General features: G+C 42.0%; 2 protein-coding genes across 2 annotated transcripts; both read left to right on the forward strand.

Moving 5' to 3' along the window:
- The first annotated feature begins 81 nt into the window (after window positions 1-81).
- Window positions 82-6,625, forward strand: LOC140999280 (uncharacterized). Its single transcript, XM_073469603.1, has 9 exons — window positions 82-186; window positions 809-830; window positions 1,078-1,339; window positions 2,099-2,151; window positions 2,319-2,660; window positions 2,997-3,320; window positions 4,224-4,373; window positions 6,094-6,243; window positions 6,465-6,625. The coding sequence occupies exons 1-9, from the start codon at window positions 82-84 to the stop codon at window positions 6,623-6,625; spliced, it is 1,569 nt and encodes a 522-aa protein (XP_073325704.1).
- Window positions 6,626-10,273: 3,648 nt separating this feature from the next.
- LOC140999281 (polymeric immunoglobulin receptor-like) lies at window positions 10,274-18,939 on the forward strand. Its single transcript, XM_073469604.1, has 4 exons — window positions 10,274-10,389; window positions 10,557-10,895; window positions 15,832-16,155; window positions 18,815-18,939. The coding sequence occupies exons 1-4, from the start codon at window positions 10,350-10,352 to the stop codon at window positions 18,937-18,939; spliced, it is 828 nt and encodes a 275-aa protein (XP_073325705.1). The 5' UTR covers window positions 10,274-10,349.
- The last annotated feature ends 567 nt before the right edge of the window (window positions 18,940-19,506 follow it).

Here is a 19,506-nt window from a genome sequence, read left to right on the forward strand (position 1 = left end):
AATCCCTCCTCCTCCACTACACTGATGAGAGAGAGAACATGTGTAATAGGCTGAATGCAGGGTTCAGAAAGACAGGGGGAAATGAGATGGTTCAGCCCAGTCAGTAACAAGCTCAGGGAGTTTGGAGAGCAGCAGGGAGGGAAGGAAGACGAGGAAGACGAGGAGGTGGGGGGCAGCAGGAAGAAGGTAATGAAGGAAGATGAGAGAACTGAACCAAAAGAGAGAAGAAAAAAATTAAATGACAGGATGTAAGAAAGGCTAATTCTTCTTTGGGGCACAGAGAAGAAAGAAAAATATAAGGAGGGCAAACGACAGAAGACAGACAGAAAGGAAAAGATGAGAGACAACATGTCGGCCGAGAGAGAGCAAGAAACTGTTAGATGGAGAGAGAGAGAGAGAGGATCAGAGCTGTTTGTCTCCATCCATCACAAAGACTTAATTAATTAATTAATTAATTAATGTGTGCAGACAGGCCAGGACAGTCACTCTGCTTTTTCTTTTATACTGTGTTGTGTTTTAGGTCCTGGAGACCCTGGTTCCTTTAACAGCTCAAATATAATACCACCTTCAGAGGTATGACTCTCCTCTCCTCTCCTCCTGTAGAAGCTAGAAGCAACTTCTTTACTCAAGTAAAAGTAATAATAATAATAATAGTACATTTATTTTATATAGCACTTTTCAAGTTACTCAAAGACACTTTACAGGTTAAAAAGCAGAATAATAAAAACAACACACTAAAAACGTAAAAAAAAAAAAAAAGGAGACAGAAGTTATACATTAAAAGCTTTTTAAAGTGATGTGGTCACAGGTGCGGGTGAGCAGGTCAGCAGGTGAGTTTGGATGGTGTGCTGTAAAGGATGCTGCTGCAATAGTCAATTCTGGATGCGATGAAGGCGTGGATCAGGGTTTCTGCTGCAGAGAAGGAGAGTGATGGGCGGAGACGGGCTGAGTTTTTGAGGTGGAAGACAGCCGTTCTGGTGATTTGATTAATGTGTTGTTGAAAGGAGAGGTTGTTGTCAAAGATGACTCCGAGGTTGAGACTGTGTGGGGATGATGACCATGTCCAATTTGTCACAGTTCAGGTGGAGGAAGTTACATCGCATCCAGGATTTGATTTCAGTGAGGCAGTTGGTGAGTGTGGAGTGACTGGCAGTGGTGATGGATTTGGTGGACATGTAGAGTTGGATGTCATCAGCGTAACAGTGGAAGCGGAGACCATGACGGTATATGATGTTGCCACGGGGAAGCATGTAGAGGATGAAGAGGAGTGGACCAAACACCAAACCCTGGGGGATGCCTTGGGACAGAGGAGCGGTGGAGGAGGTGCAGTTGTTGATATGTATGAACTATTGTCTGTTTGTGAGATGTGATTTTAACCAGGAGAGGGCAGTGCTGGTGATGTTAACGGAGGATTCAAGGCAGGAGAGAAGAATGGAGTGGTTGATGGTGTCAAAAGCTGCAGTGAGGTCCAGGAGGATGAGGATGCTGAGGTGGCTGGAGTCTGCAGAGAGGAGGAGGTCATCAGTGACTTTAAGGAGGGCTGTTTCTGTGGTGTGTTGAGGACGGAAGCCTGATTGAAAAGGTTCAAACAGGTCGGTGGAGATGAGGTGGGTTTTAAAAAGGGGGCTTTTACCTTTATCTACCTACCTACTGGGGTTCTAGGGGAATTTCAGCTCTCAACTTATCCTTAATGAAGTTGCAGCTGTGTTTCTGAAACATCAGTTTTATCAAACATGATGATGTGATGCCAAACAATGAGAAGGAAAAATCAGCAAACCCTTTGACTACTTGTTGGTTTTGGCACTGTCTGTATTATACAATGTGGAGATCATTGGATTTTGCTGTGTTTGTGTGCTCTCTCTGCTGTCGTGTACTGAGACTTGGGGATTTTCTGGGGTGTGTTTATTCCTTAGAAGTGATGAATTTAAAAAAGAGCAGGAAACACAAGTGGACCTCCCAAGAGTATACGTTTAAGAAAGTATAAGAAGTGAAGCAGATTTGTCAGAAATCATGAAACTAAAGCAACTTCAGCTTCCTGTTTGATCAGACAGACAGAGTGGAAGGAGTGAAGTGACAGAGATGGTTTTGTCTCCATCAGGATCAAACTCAGAATGAAGATCCACCACGTTCTGTTCTTCTGCTTCATCTCAGGTGAGGACTGATGACCTGACTGTCTCTTTAACGCAGCACCACACACTGCTTTGGGACATTTTATTTGTTAATGTGGCTAAATGTTTGATGACACATGTTTTACAGTTGTTGTTGCTCCAGCTGATACAGAAATGATCATCTGTGTTCTGTGTTCATCTTTCCAACAGCTCTGTGTGGAGACACTGGGCTCGTCAGTGCAAAACTCAACATTTACACGGGAGCTGAGGGAGGAAGTGGTTCAATGTCGTGCTACCTGTCTCAGCCTAAAAACATGAAGTTCTTCTGTAAAGAAGAATGTAAAGCAGAAGATATTCTCATTAAAACAGAAGATGTCAGAGCTCAGAATGGCAGATTCAGCACTGAATATAAAGTAGAATCTTCTGGAAGAGGAGTTCTGACTGTGACCATCACAGATCTGACCAAGTCTGACGCAGGACGGTACAGGTGTGGTTTGGGCACAGATTTGGTTCCAGACTCATACTCGGACTTTGAGATCAGAGTTTCTGATGGTGAGTTTCTACTGAAAGTCTTTAAACCTGATTTATTTAGTGAATTCAGTGATGTAGGAATATTTCTTTCATCTAGATTTGAAAACAATAGAATATATTATTATATATTTTAAAAAAAGGAATCGATGATTTATAAACTTTTTAAGACATTTGTAGTTATGGACTATATTAATAAAAGATTTAATCAGATTATGGGAAGAATTGTAGTTATTTATGTTGTATGACCTTTCGGAGCAGCTGTCAGTGATGATCTGTGTTCATGTGAAGCAAGAAATACTGAGATCAGACTGCAGCATTTCACAGACAGTAACTGTTGACTGTTTCTCTTTTCGACAGAACTGCCGGGTGGAAACACTCGTTTTTTCCGTACAGATACTGAAGGAGAGAATATCACAATGGGATGCCTTGATACTGTTCAGAGTAAACAGAAGTTCCTGTGTAAGGACAAATGTGAAACAGAAGAGGACATTATCATTGAAACTGATGCCAACAGAGCTCAGAGTGGCAGACACAGCATTGAATATAAAGAAGGATCTATATTTGGACTGTATGTAACCATCACAAATGCAAGCAAATTGGACACAGGATGGTACAAGTGTGGCTACGGCAGAGCTTTGTCTCCAGATTCATCCTACCCATTCCCGATCCTCGTCATTCCTGGTGAGTGTTTATTAAAATCACATGAATATGTACCTTTTCTCCAAAAGTGATCATGAAAAACGTGTTTGCTTCCTTTGTCGTTTTATTTATTCTGCAAAAATGTTTTTTTAAATGACCTGACAACAGCAGAAATGAAAATATGAGCAGAACATGTTTATATTTAGCATGTAGAAAAACAATAAATAATTGGTTTAAAACCAAAAATAAAGTTAAAAGCATCACAAATACTAAAAACAAAAGAACAAAAAAAAAAAAATACAAAAAAGAGAACTACTGCCTGTTTGACCTGCTGATGGAGAGATGACAGGGAATTAGAAGAGGTGGACGTGAACCTTCAGCCACAATAGCAACCCAAGCAGTACATTGCAATTATCTGCAGTCATGTTCACATTCAATATGTGGAAGGTCACATTAATACTTTTTTTTAATGTTGTTGGAAAAATACCATAATATGGATTACTGTTATTTGCATGTAAATTCTCTACATATCACAGGTTTATACACAAAAGTGTCCTCTATAGTTTTATCAATTTTAGGTGATATAAAGCCGTTCCACTCTTTTTGCATTGTTTTATTTCATTTTTATTGTATTTAGATGAAGTTAGAGATACTTTCTTTGTGTTCAGTAAAACTTATACCTTCTGTCATCAACAAAAATCAAATCATCAGAATTAGCTGAACCATAAATTAACAAACATTATAAACATATGTCCAGTATGTTCGTTGTGTATGATTTATGCCTTTAATTATGATACTTACTGGTTTTCGCACCTGACTGATTATCTTGTATTCCTACATTTTGTTATATTTGTATATATTTACACTCATTCGTACATGGTGGATTTCTCTGCATCAGTATCTATTCAGTATCTTATTATTTCATTGTCTTTTCATTGTCCACAGATCCGTCCAAACCAAACCAGACTCCACCACCTTTTTCAACATCAGTCCCATCAGCCTCCACACCAACAACGCAGAGTTTAAAACTCAGTTCAGGAAGTTTCACCGCCTCGTCGTCTTTTCCTAAAACCACCAACCAGCCTTCAGCTGCAGGTACGGTTCATTAAGACTGCTGACCATCAAACTCCACCTCCATCTCACCTTGAATTTTACAACACAGGTGTTTTCTTCACAGTAGTGCAAAGAGTGAGAGGAAGTTTAATGACGTAACACTCACCAGGTTTTGTGCATCATGCAAACTACATGAGACACATTTTCTTACAACAAGGAAATAAATTGCAATCATTTTCCTTCTTTTTGGACCCTGTGTACACTTCCTATCTCTCTCTCCCCCCTTCTCTCCCTCTCTCCCTCTACATATACTGTAGAGGAGTTCAGTAAAATCTATCATTAAGAAATGGAAGGAATATGGCACATGTGTAAATCTGCCTGAGCCTCCCTCACCAGTGTTTCTATCTCCCAGGTCGCTGCCCCAACAATCCGGTGTTGTGCCCACTTCACACGGGGCACCATTATGTAGTTTGGGTTAAATTTGGCTATCAATAATAATTAATGATTATCAGGGCTAATCATTAATTATGATTAATAATAAGATCCAATTTACATAAGATCACCTTGGGGCACCACCCTTGAAGAAGAGAAAAGATAGCCAATTCACCAAATCAGTCTCAGAAAAAGTACTAAACTGTTTGTAACTCTGATTAATAATTAACTTAATAACTACAACCAAGTGAAGAATGTTTCAGCTAGTAATGGTCGAAGGATTTTGGAGTTCTTGACAGAGTAGAGGTTGGCAACATTCACTCTTGTACAGTATTAAATAGGCAGCTTGAAGGTTCAAAAGTCCTTTATTTACACAAAGATGAAAACACACTAACTAACATGTACTATATACAGGTAGGTGTGTGTGTGTGTGTGTGTGTGTGTGTGTGTGTGTGTGTGTGTGTGTGTGTGTGTGTGTATGTGTGTGTGACGTGATGCTAAGTTATGGAAGATGGTTAGTTGTATGCAAAGACCCTGAGTCTGTGTGAAACATCATTTGACTAACGTCGAATTAGCCGTCTAGGAGAGCAAACTACCAATAACCTGACCTGAGATCGCAATAACACTCAAACAGTGGACACACATACATTGAACACATATGCATTACATCAACCAGAGTTTAAAGTCATGTGCTTAGCCGTGCCATGCTATGCTGTCTAAGCCCAGTTCAGCGTTACCGGTCTTTGAAGAAAAGGTGCTGGTGGTTGCAGGAGAACGTTGGGATTCCAATGTTGAAAGCTGTTCTTGCTGTGCAAGGACTGATGAAAGTCGGCAGAGGAGGAAACGGTTCGGGAAGAAGGCATGATGGGTTCAGGGTCTGAGGGTGACGAATCCGGGGAGTAGAGCCAGTATAGGGCATCAGGCTTGCCATTTCAGGGGGCCAGGGTGGTAAGAGAGGGTATAGTTGAATCGGCTCAAGTAGAGGGACCAGCGGGCCTACCTGGAGTTCAGTCGTCTGGCAGAGCGTAGATAGGAGGGGTTCTTGTGGTCGGTCCATATAATAAGGGGCTGTTGGGAATCCTCAAGCCAGTGACACCACTCTTGGTACCATGAATTAACAAACATTATAAACATATGTCCAGTATGTTCGTTGTGTATGATTTATGCCTTTAATTATGATACTTACTGTTTTTTGCACCTGACTGATTATCTTGTATTCCTACATTTTGTTATATTTGTATATATTTACACTTATTCATTCATGGTGGATTTCTCTGCATCAGTATCTATTCAGTATCTTATTATTTCATTGTCTTTTCATTGTCCACAGATCCGTCCAAACCAAACCAGACTCCTCCACCTTTTTCAACATCAGTCCCATCAGCCTCCACACCAACAACGCAGAGTTTAAAACTCAGTTCAGAAAGTGTCATCGCCTCGTCGTCTTTCCCTAAAATCACCAACCAGCCTTCAGCTGCAGGTATGGTTCATTAAGACTGCTGACCATCAAACTCCACCTCCATCTCACCTTAAATTTTACAGCACAGGTGTTTTCTTCACAGTAGTGCAAAGAGTGAGAGGAAGTTTAATGATGCAACATGCAAACCACATGAGACACATTTTCTTACAACAAGGAAATAAATTACAATCATTTTCCTTCTTTGTGGACCCTGTGTACACTTCCTGTCTCTCTCTCTCCAGTCTGCTCCAGTGTCCCTCACCCAGGTTACATCTGGGGTCTGGTTGTTTTACTGGTGGTTGTTTTTCTGCTGATCCTCTACATATGGAAGATGAGGAGGGACTTCAGGTCAAGCTTCAGAATCTCAGAGGTGATTTTCTCCGACTCCACACGCCGTCCTTGACAGTTTCTACCACTGCACTATAAAACCGTTGGAAAGAGATTAAAATTTCACTGTAGATTAAACAGAAAATCTGGGACTGCTCAACTGTGTCTGACACAATTGGTCCTTGACTTCACACAGAAGTAGAATAAAGCAGGCGTTGATTTTGCCAACTGAAACACTGTCTTTGTAATTAGAACAGGTGAATGTGTGCTGCCCTCTGCTGGACAACAATTACATTAAATTAATCTCCTCATTTTGTTTTTTTAGTTGTGATTTGGCCTTAATGTAGCATGGAAGTTCAATTCATAATGAAGAACAATTTATTTGGAAAATAAACACACAAAGATTTGAATCGACCACAAAAAAGACATTTAAAAATGATTTATGAACATAAAGAGAACTAAAAAACCAAGACACTAACTCAGGACAACCGAAAAGACACTGAGCTAAAACACAACAGAACAAAAGCCCAGGCCCTCAGGTTAATGTAAACTTTCCATTTTCCTGTTGGATTAATTTTAAATCAATCAATCAATCATCTTTATTTGTTTAACGCCAATTCACAACAAAAGTCATTTCATGACACTTTCCAAACTGAGCAGGTTTAGACCGTACTCCTCGATTCATTTTTCCACATTTCCCCCATGAGCAAGCACCTGGCGACAGCGGCCTTTTAACAGGCAGAAATTTCGACCAGAACCGGACTCAATGGTGCCTATGAGATGCCTTTTCAAACAAGAACCATGAAAAAGTGCCTTAACTCAACATTTAATGGCAGCTGTGCTCTTTAACTCTTCACAAAAGGCTAAAACCTACAGATCCAAAAGACCAAAAGACATCATCAGAGCAGATAAACTCATTGTTCAGGCCTTTATTTACATGTTTGCTGTTGTGTAATGGGTTTTAGAAAGACAGACTTAGAGGACAACACATAAATCAGCCCCCACGATTTGTCTATCACACATTATCTGGTCTGTTGCAATGAATACTGCTGTACAACAGCTGTGATGTCATTTCCGGTCACCTTGGTAAAGTTGTCGATCTTATTTTCAGATTCCTTTCACCTGTAAGGATTTGGCTCCAGCCTCCACATGTGAAGACTCCGCCGTCAAAACCTGCAGTGATTAGGAGCAAACCTGCAGTATTAAGGAGCAAACCTGCACCGCTCACACATACAGCACTCAGATTATCTGTAGATTATGGATCTGTATTTGTTACTAACATGTCACTAATGTGTTGATCTGTTACTTCAATAAAAGTACTAATACCACACTGTAAATATACTCTGTTAAAAGCCCTGCAATTAAACTGTTACTGCAGTAAAAGTATGTAAGAATAATCAGGAAAAATGTGCTTAAAGTATGAAAAGTAAAAGTACTCAGTGTAGTAAAATGTTTCATTCTGGATTAATCTGCTGATTATTGTTGTTGATTAATCATTCATAAAAGTGAGAAATGTGGTGACAGTGAGCCAGAGCCCAAAGTGACACCTTCATACTGTTTGTTTTGACCAACAAACAGTCTAAACCTCAACATTATTACAAATACATCAAAATTAATACAATTGTTTAAAGGAAAAGCATCAAATCGTCACATTTGTGAAGTTGGAGCCATGAAATGTTTTTACATGAAAAAGGACCAGAGTGATGTAGTGTAATATAACCATAAGTAAGTAGTTAGTGGTTAATGACAACTGGTAATAAGTACTGAGATGTTAAAGAAGCTAATCAAAATGTGAAGGAATCATAAATGAATGGTTAAAACATGTATTACTCTGCACTAGTTGATTGAACGTGCACCTGTTGATCGGATTGATGATTAAACCACTGTATTGTGTTAACTTGGAGTGAAATGTAACCACAAATGTAAGAGTGAAATCATGTAACCAAATATACCACACTTTTATTATTTTAAAAAAATGCAGTACGAAGAATGATCAAAGCTAATGGGATATATTCAGAGGGAAACTTGTTTTTAAAAAAAGCTCAGGCCAGAGTCACTAAGAGCTAATGGTGTGTTCTGAGGAAAGTACCTGTTTTTTTAAATAACCAAACTCAGAGAGTAGAAGCTACTGGTGTCAGGAACGGCAGGGCACAGACAGGTGCATCGGAAAAATACCCGTCAGCAGAAGTGAGGAAGAGTAAGGATTGGTTGAGACCAAGGGGCCATGGGAGGACACTCCCAGTTTTTAGGCTTAAAACAAGACATCAAATGTATTAGATCAGATCAGTTGTTCATGGACGTTGTCTGTGTATGATCTCAGCTCTCACTGCCGGCAATAAAAGCTTTACTGCACTCAGCTTTGAGGACTTCTGGTGATTTTTGACTCCTGCTTTTTGGAAAACCTTCTGAACAGCCAAGACTGAAGAAAAGTCGTTATACGACAGTGATTGTAAAGATGGTTCCCGGCTTATTTTCTATCAGTTGACTTACTGATTCATCAATTGTTTGATTAATAAAGTGGTGGATGTAACATAACTCTATAACATACTGTACGTTTGTATTTCTGTGAAAAAATGAGACTTTAAATAAATCATGATGTCAAGGAAATACAGAGCAGTTCACAAGTTTAAGTTTCATTCTGATGCTCAAACATTCTCGTGTCTCTTTCTCTTTTTCTCTGTCAGTCTCAGGAGGAAAGTGAAATGCAGGGTGGAAGTAACTAATTATATCCAGAGGTGGTAAAAGTACACAGTATCTGTACTCCAGTAGAAGTTCAAATACTTGGTAAAAGTAGAAGTACTGATTCAATTTGTTTACTCCAGTAAAAGTAATCGAGTACAGGCTCTGACATGTACTCAGAGTATCAGAGTAAAAAGTCTCCCTCTGAAGGACATTTGTGGTCAAAGCTAACTGAAGCTCACGTCATATTAATATAATTCAAAGACTATTAAAGTTAAAGGTAGAATCAGTAGGATTTGTCCCAGCTGTTCCTGAATGCACCACAAAGATAGTTGATTGTTGAGTCTCATTCCCAGGACGTCAAATAGCCACATGTTGGGTTGGTAAAGCGTCCCGAGCAGCAAGAAAGAGAGAAAATAAGAAACTCTCTGCAGATACGAGACACTAACACGCCTTTTCTCCCCATTCCAGCCTCCGTCTCTGTCTGCTTACGTCTTCTTACATCTTTGTTTCGTCTCGCTGCGTCTGCCGTGCGTGATGTGCTCTGATAGGTTGAAATCAGTCTTGTGATGTTGGGAAGGCGGCGGCCTCTCCTTTTTCGTCATACAACTCACAACTTACTGATAGCACGGGTTTCCCTATTTCATAATCCAAAAGGGGCTTTTACCTTTATCTACCTACCTACTGGGGTTCTCGGGGAATTTCGGCTCTCAACTTATCCTTAATGAAGTTACAGCTATGACTCTGAAACATCAGTTTTATCAAACATGATGATGTGATGCCAAACAATGAGAAGGAAAAATCAGCAAACCCTTTTATTATTACACACCGTGGAGATCATTGGATTTTGCTGTGTTTGTGTGCTCTCTCTGCTGTCGTGTACTGAGACTTGGGGATTTTCTGGGGTGTGTTTATTCCTGAGAAGTGATGAATTTAAAAAAGAGCAGGAAACACCCAGTGGACCTCCCAAGAGTATAAGTTTAAGAAAGTATAAGAAGTGAAGCAGATTTGACAGAAATCATGAAACTAAAGCAACTTCAGCTTCCTGTTTGATCAGACAGACAGAGTGGAAGGAGTGAAGTGACAGAGACGGTTTTGTCTCCATCAGGATCAAACTCAGAATGAAGATCCACCACGTTCTGTTCTTCTGCTTCATCTCAGGTGAGGACTGATGACCTGACTGTCTCTTTAACGCAGCACCACACACTGCTTTGGGACATTTTATTTGTTAATGTAGCTAAATGTTTGATGACACATGTTTTACAGTTGTTGTTGCTCCAGCTGATACAGAAATGATCATCTGTGTTCTGTGTTCATCTTTCCAACAGCTCTGTGTGGAGACACTGGGCTCGTCAGTGCAAAACTCAACATTTACACAGGAGCTGAGGGAGGAAATGGTTCAATTACATGCTACCTGTCTCCTAAAAACATGAAGTTCTTCTGTAAAGAAGAATGTAAAGCAGAAGATATTCTCATTAAAACAGAAGATGTCAGAGCTCAGAATGGCAGATTCAGCACTGAATATAAAGGAGAATCTTCTGGAAGAGGAGTTCTGACTGTGACCATCACAGATCTGACCAAGTCTGACGCAGGACGGTACAGGTGTGGTTTGGGCACAGATTTGGTTCCAGACTCATACTGGGACTTTGAGATCAGAGTTTCTGATGGTGAGTTTCTACTGAAAGTCTTTAAACCTGATTTATTTAGTGAATTCAATGATGTAGGAATATTTCTTTTATCTAGATATGAAAACAATAGAATATAATATTATATATTTAAAAAAAAGGAATCGATGATTTATAAACTTTTTAAGGCATTTGTAGTTCTGGACTATATTAATAAAAGTTTTAATCAGATTATGGGAAGAATTGTAGTTATTTATGTTGTATGAACTTTCGGAGCAGCTCTCAGTGATGATCTGTGTTCATGTGAAGCAGGAAATACTAAGATCAGACTGCAGCATTTCACGGACAGTAACTGTGGTGTATTCCAATAACGAGGCAGCTGCACACGTTCAGTAACTTTACTAGCAGTTCGGGGCAAAACAGTACAACACAGGTAGCACATGTGTATTCGCAGAACCCTTACTGAGCATGCGCAGACAACTACTCAAAGTACGGCAAGCCTACCAGGTCAATCAGTAACAACGAATACGGCATTGCTGTAATATATCACATTTCCTCCCCCTTTAGCTCAAAACTAACTCAAAATATTCTAACATCCCAAAACAGTGTTTATCACTATAGTGCATAAGCAAACACTATCATCACTGTAACTGTTAACAATAAAAAATAGACATGTTCACTTAACCATACTGAATGCTCTTAATGTGTTACTCAATTATAAACTTTTAATAAACTCAAATTCAGCAATCAGTTTCTCAACAGTCCTCAGAACTTCTAATCTCCATGATCAGTTCTGGTAACGCTGTGGCAAGCGTGTGGCACGTTGTGAGCGCCTCAAAGTCACTGTAGCTGGGTCAGGTGGTTCAGGGAGCCTGGGCAGCTCAGATGCTGGGGTCTCAGGTACCAGGAGCTCCGTTCCTGAACAAGCCTCTGCCTGCCCAGCCAACTCGACGGCCTCCTCCTCAGGTGCTGACTCCGGAGTGTCTGGAGAGAAGCGAGGTCGAAGCTGATCCCCATGACGTCTGTACATGTGGTCAGTTTTTTCACCTAGCACCTTGTATGAGACAGGGCCAGTCTGCTGCTTTACTACTCCTGGAATCCACCTTGGACTTTCTCCTGCAGTATTGCGCAGATAAACCTGTTCATCCACGTCAAACTGCCTCTCTGCAGCTTTGTTGTCGTGTCGTTCCTTCTGTCGATACTGCTTCCTTCTCACCGTTTCTGTGATGCTTGGTTTCAGGAAGTCCAATCTGGTTCGCACGTGTCTCTTTAAAAACAAGTCAGCTGGTGACTCGCCAGTCGTGCTGTTAGGAGTTGTGCGATACCGAAGCAGGAAGTGTGAGATTTTATCATCAATGCTCAGGTCTTCCTTTGCCAGCTTTTTCATGCCTGCCTTGAAGGTTGCAACATACCTCTCAGCTAGGCCGTTGGTAGCTGGGTGTCTCGGAGCACCAGTAGTGTGGAGGATTCCATTTCTCTTCATGAACTGCTGGAACTCGTCTGATGTGAAGGTTGTTGCATTGTCAGTGACTATTTGTTCCGGAACTCCATATGACGCAAACAGCCTCTTTAGCCTGGTAATGGTCGCTGCAGAAGTTATTTGTGTCATTTTGTAAACTTCCAACCATTTTGAGTACGCGTCGACCACGATCATGAACATGTTACCCATGAACGGGCCCGCAAAGTCAATGTGAAGTCTTTTCCAAACACCCCCAGGGAACTCCCATGGGTGTAGTGGGACCTGGCGTGGCATGTGTTGATCCAGCTGACAAGTCTCACACTCTTTGCAGACTTTTTCGATGTCGATGTCGATTTTAGGCCACCAGACATATTGCCGTGCGACTGTCTTCATCTTCACGATGCCTGGGTGACCGGCATGGATCTCTTTTAGCACTGCTGATCTCAGTTTTGCAGGTGCAATCACTCTTGTCCCCCACAGGACGCATCCCTGCTCCACAGACAATTCATCTTTCTTTTTGTGAAACACTTTCAGTTCCTCTGGTATTTCCTTCGGCCATCCTTCCATGATGTACCTGTGCAGCTTTGAAAGCTCTGGGTCGTTTCTTGTTGACTTGGCGATCCGTCTTGCACTCAGTGGTGCCCCCTCCAGGTGCTCACACCAGTGCATCAATGTATGCGGACACTGTCTCTGTTCCGGCATCCTTGGTCTCAGGCAGTGGAACACGTGATAATCCATCTGCTTTGGCATGCTTTTCAGACTGACGGTACAGTATGTGGTAATCATATGCAGATAATATGATGGCCCACCTCTGGATACGTGCTGCCGCCATTGTTGGAAGTCCCTTATGCTCACCGAACAGTGTTAGCAGAGGTCTGTGGTCTGTAATTAGGTTAAACTGCCGTCCCCACAGGTATTGGTGGAACTTTTTCACACCAAACACCAAGCTCAGAGCCTCCTTCTCGATTTGTGAATATTTCTTCTCTGCTGGGGAGAGAGACCGTGAAGCATAGGCCACTGGATGCTCTTTTCCATCTGGCGTTGTGTGCTGAATTACCGCTCCGATCCCATAAGCAGAAGCATCACATGCGAGAGTTAGCGGCAGGTGAGGATCGTAGTGCATTAACACTTTGTCACTTGTCAAAAGTTGTTTACACTTGTTGAAGGAATCTTGTTCAGCTTTGCTCCATCTCCAGGTGGTTTCATCTTTTAGCAGGCTGTAGAGCGGTGCAAGCACTGTGCTCTGCTGCGGCACAAAACGTCCATAATAGTTTACCAGCCCTAGGAAAGCTCTTAACTCTTTGATGCTTGTGGGTGCTGGTGCATCATGTATGGCTCTCACCTTGTCTTGGGACGGGTACACCCCTTTTTCATCCAGCACATGACCCAGATATTCAATCTGAGTCTTGCCGAACTCACACTTGGACTCTTTCACCCTCAACCCGTTCTCCTGGAGACGCTGTAGGACTCTGTCCAAGTTCATGAGGTGCTCTGCTTCGTCTCTGCCCATTATAAGGAGGTCATCCAGATAAACCACCACGTTGAGGTCCTTCATCAGGTTCTCCATAATTCTCTGGAAGATACTGACAGCAGAGTTTACACCAAAGCAGAGGCGGTTGTAAACAAACAGTCCTTTGTGAGTGTTTACAGTTGTATATTTCTTGGAGTCTTCATCAAGTAGTACCTGTTGATATGCTGAAGCCAGGTCTATTTTTGAGAACAACTTCCCACCACTAAGTGTTGCCAGCACCTCCTCAATGCGTGGTAGGGGGTATATCTCGGTGTTTGTAGCCTGGTTCACAGTAACCTTGTAGTCACCGCATAAACGGAGTGTGCTGTCCCGCTTGGTTACCGGGACTACTGGGGCAGCCCACTCACTGTGCTTTACAGGGGAGATGATGCCATCTTTCTCCAGCCTTTCCAGTTCTTTTTCCACTTTTTCTTTCATTGCAAAAGGCAGGGGGCATGCTTTGTGGAATTTTGGGGTTGCCTCAGGCTTGACAGAGATTGTTGCCTTGATGTCCTTTAATGTCCCGAGCTCATCTCTGAAAACTTCACTGTATTTTGCAATCACCTCAGGAATAGACTTGGGCGGCTGTGTATGTCCACTGACAGTTTTAATCATTCTCCAATTGAGTTTTATTTGTTCAAGCCAGTTTCTCCCACACAGTGAAGGACCCTTCCCTTTTACAACTATCAGTGGCAAGTCAGCAGTCTGATCTTCATATGTCACTTTAGCCATGAACTGTCCTCTCACTGGGATGGGCTGACCTGTGTAGGTTTTTAGCTTGACACTCGCGCCCTCTAGCGGTATGTGTGAGAATGATCTTTCGTACACAGTCTCTGAGATAATGCTGACAGCGGCTCCCGTGTCTATTTCCATCAGTACATTAACCGCATTTACTTCAAAGTCAACGCTGAATGGCCGCCTGTCTGTGTCACCTGCACAAAGCACTGGGAACATATCCACTTCTGCCCCTTCTGCATGGACATAGCCTGTGGTGACTTTTTGTGTGCGCCTCTTCTGCGCTCCTCTCTTCTCATGCGTGGGACCGCCGGCCCTACACGCTTTTTGGATATGCCCCACTTTATTACACTTATGGCATCTACTGTCCTTAAAGTAGCAGTCACTGGCGCTATGATTTTTGCCTTTGCATCTATAGCACTCTTTTTGTGCTGAAGGTGAGTGTCTCTGTTTCCCATTTACCTTGTTAACAGAAACGGTAGCGCTGTCTCCCTTCCTCAGCTGCTGCACATCTCGTTGAGCTGTTTCCATGTTCATTGCGAGTTCCAGGGCTTTTGCAAAAGTAAGTCCGTCCTCTGAGAGCAATTTCCGCTGGCACGCTTCATTATTAATCCCGCTGACGAAACCGTCTCGTAGGGATTCATCCAACCGGTCTCCAAAGTCACATTTTGCGGCTAACTGTTGTAGCTCCGCCGCGAACTGAGAAGCCGACTCATTACTTTTCTGGACACACCTACGAAACCTGAAGCGCTCCGCGATGACCAACGGTTTAGGCTCGTAATATCCCCGCAGAACGGCCACAATCTGCTGAAAACTTTTATCCTTTGGCTTTTCTGGCTGGACCAGATTGCGCAAAAGTCCGTAGGCAGAAGCCCCCATTGTGCTCAACAGAGTCGCCACTTGTTTGTCGTCTGCAACATCGTGTGCTTCGAAAAAGAGCTCCATGCGCTCCACGTAGGCAGACCATGGCTCAATTTCAGGCTTAAACTCGTCCGGTCTTGCAAAGGTCGCCATTTACCTCGTCCAGTTTATCTCGTCGCCAATTATGTGGTGTATTCCAATAACGAGGCAGCTGCACACGTTCAGTAACTTTACTAGCAGTTCGGGGCAAAACAGTACAACACAGGTAGCACATGTGTATTCGCAGAACCCTTACTGAGCATGCGCAGACAACTACTCAAAGTACGGCAAGCCTACCAGGTCAATCAGTAACAACGAATACGGCATTGCTGTAATATATCACAGTAACTGTTGACTGTTTCTCTTTTCAACAGAACTGCCGGGTGGAAACACTCGTTTTTTCCGTACAGATACTGAAGGAGAGAATATCACAATGGGATGCCTCGATACTGTTCAGAGTAAACAGAAGTTCCTGTGTAAGGACAAATGTGAAACAGAAGAGGACATTATCATTGAAACTGATGCCAACAGAGCTCAGAGTGGCAGACACAGCATTGAATATAAAGAAGGATCTACATTTGGACTGCATGTAACCATCACAAATGCAAGCAAATTGGACACAGGATGGTACAAGTGTGGCTACGGCAGAGCTTTGTCTCCAGATTCATCCAAGACATTGCTGATCCTCGTCATTCCTGGTGAGTGTTTATTAAAATCACATGAATATGTACCTTTTCTCCAAAAGTGATCATGAAAAATGTGTTTGCTTCCTTTGTCATTTTATTTATTCTGCAAAATTGTTTTTTTAAATGACCTGACAACAGCAGAAATGAAAATATGAGCAGAACATGTTTATATTTAGCATGTAGAAAAACAATAAATAATTGGTTTAAAACCAAAAATAAAGTTAAAAGCATCACAAATACTTAAAAAGATCAAGAGCCATAGACACCATCTCATGTATCATGTGTGAATCCAGCTGTTGTGAGTGATGGAGAGCCTACTTTCTGAGTGGTTGAGTCCGCGGCGGCGGATTCCCTCGGGTGATTTGCGGCTCTAGCTGGCAGTCCTGGTCCAATGGCCGAGGGTCAGCTCGTCCGGTATCAGCCGGTGGGACACCTCAGTCCGATGTCTTAGGAAGAGGGCAGCTGGTCCCGTACCGATCCGGTGCAGATCTTGGCTCAATGCCCAGCGGGATGGTACCGCTAGCGAGCGCTGGGGGCTTGTCAAAGAGTCTGTCTTTCGTTGGAAACCGCTTGCATGGTTTCAGACACAGCAAGTTGCTGTAGTGTCGTGATGATGATTGTGATAAAGATGTTCTTCTTCGTTGCTTCGAGTGGTTCTCAGGCTCTGACTTTGTAAACTAAATCTAACTTCTTGAATAAAATAACTGAGGATGATACGTTGATCAGGCGGATCTTCCGTTGTTAGTTAATGCAAGATAATCTAAATTAAGTTCACTTCTTCCAAAGCAGGTTACGATACTTAACTGTATAAAACAAATTAAAACAGAACTTCGTTCTGGTACAAACTTAATAAAAGAAGCTAATCAATACTTATATAAAAGTGAGAAAAATTAACGCGTGAGCACTTCTACTGAGATCGCTGTCTTGGAGCGTGTTTCAAAGAGTGGAAAAATTAAAGACGAGAGTTTCAGAAGTAAGTTACAAGAGTAAGAGTGAAAAACTAAGTTACACTAACAAAAACTAAACTGACTACAAAACTCAAAACAGAAGAAAACTGACTCGAGAGAAGCGATGTCTCCCTGTTTTATTATCTCCAAATGGCGGGCGTGCCGTGGGCTGGACTTGCCGGCTTTTGTCTCCAAGCAGATGGTGTGAAAATTCACAGGAACTCACTAAACTAAACTATAGTTTTAAACGTTTTAAAACCGTGCTTCACCTTTTCACAGAATCTCACCATGGCTTAATAGATGTACTTTGTCTATCATGAAAAAGGATTATGACATGATTAAAATCACTTAACATTCCAAAGGAATTAAAACTTGATTAAAACGTAAAAGGAAACACACTTGAATATACAGGAGGTAGAACTGGTAGAATTGATCGCTTATACATATTTCTCCTAGTTCTAGCTTAATACTTGTTAAAATAAAGACATATCAGAGACATTTACTGGTTATAACCAATAACATATTAAACAGAATATTTCTTAAACAGCTCGTCCAACTGTACCAGGACTCACCATCAGGAGGTGCTGTGGTTCCACCGAACACAGGACAGATTAAACATTAAAACTTGATCTCAGTCAATCTTAATCGTAGAGAAACGGGAAAAAGATCAGTTTTATGAACTTCTTTTACTGTTTCTTAATTTGTTAGAATTAAGAGGGTGAGATACTGACTTAATGGCTAATTAGAAATGGTCTGAAATCTGGAAGAATACAGAGGCCATTTGAATGGAATGTCCCACAGATAGTGAGACCAGATGTGTCGTAAATAACAAAAGACAGAGTAAGAGCATAGAACAACAAGTCAGAAGGTGTCTGGTGTCCTTTCACTCTGGAGAGTATGTTTGTGGATCAGAAGTCAGAGAGACAGAGAGGGTGAGAGAGAGAGAGGCATCAGACGTGTTACTTAATTTGCAAATGTAAAGACTCTGTATTGACACCTTCTGATGACCAGTTAGTTCGTCACTCCTGATGACCAGAGGGAAGGTGACTCCATGCTCACTCAGACTGACCTGTCAGGGAAGACTTTATCTGTTTGGAGGGGAAAGACAGTTCAACATAGGAGTTTAGGTTGTAAATTAATTAAAAGTGTCCTCATCTGAAGTCTTTATGGTCCAGGAAAACACTGTCCTCTCTGCCAGAAGATAAGGTGGCAGACTTTAGGGCGCCTTATTCCTGTGAATAGTCTTCATCCAGATGAAAAGAGTTAACAAGAAAAACAGGGCCTCAATGTAATGCAGAGGCGATGGACATGTGTTCCTACACAGGTCGCTGCCCCAACCATCCGGTGTTGTGCCCACTTCACACGGGGCACCATTATGTAGTGCTTCATGCAACGGTAATAGGGAGTTTTGGGTTAAATTTGGCTATCAATAATAATTAATGATTATCAGGGATAATCATTAATTATGATTAATAATAAGATCCAATTTACATAAGATCACCTTGCGGCACCACCCTTGAAGAAGAGAAAAGATAGCCAATTCACTAACGTCGAATTAGCCGTCTAGGAGAGCAAACTACCAATAACCTGACCTGAGATCGCAATAACACTCAAACAGTGGACATACATAAATTGAAGATATATGCATTACATCAACCAGAGTTTAAAGTCATGTGCTTAGCCATGCTATGCTATGCTATCTAAGCCCAGTTCAATGTTACCAGTCTTTGAAGAAAAGGTGCTGGTGGTTGCAGGAGAACGTTGGGATTCCAATGTTGAAAGCTGTTCTTGCTGTGCAAGGACTGATGAAAGTCGGCAGAGGAGGAAACAGTTCGGGAAGAAGGCATGATGGGTTCAGGGTCTGAGGGTGACGAATCCGGGGAGTAGAGCCAGTATAGGGCATCAGGCTTGCCATTTCAGGGGGCCAGGGTGGTAAGAGAGGGTATAGTTGAATCGGCTCAAGTAGAGGGACTAGCGGGCCTACCTGGATTGAATTGGCATGGGCCACTCCTTCAGCCTCTGTTTGAGCTGATAAAACCTCCTCAGCATTATCACTCACATAGAGATATTACATTCTGCATTGTTCTTTATATTTTCCTCTATTTCAGGAGTGCTCTGCATCACATTTATATATTCACATGTTTTGTTCCCTAAGATGGCGTCGCCCTGTTGGCCTGCTGTCCTTTCTGACTTTCTCCTCCTCTTTCTTCTGTTGTAAAGGCTCTGGCTTTTCTAAAACTGATAGTAAAGTTTGTGCTGAGCGTCGACTCTTAACGAGTCACAGTTGTGCCTCAGTCAGGCCTGCAGAGTGGCACGACTACACTCTTTAATCCTGCACATATGTACGTGCACAGCTTCCTACACAATGCTCAGGTCATGTCATGTTTATCTGTTTCCTACCTCTTCACACTGTTTC

Source organism: Pagrus major, chromosome 7, assembly GCF_040436345.1.
Source record: "Pagrus major chromosome 7, Pma_NU_1.0".
NCBI classification, from domain to species: domain Eukaryota; kingdom Metazoa; phylum Chordata; class Actinopteri; order Spariformes; family Sparidae; genus Pagrus; species Pagrus major.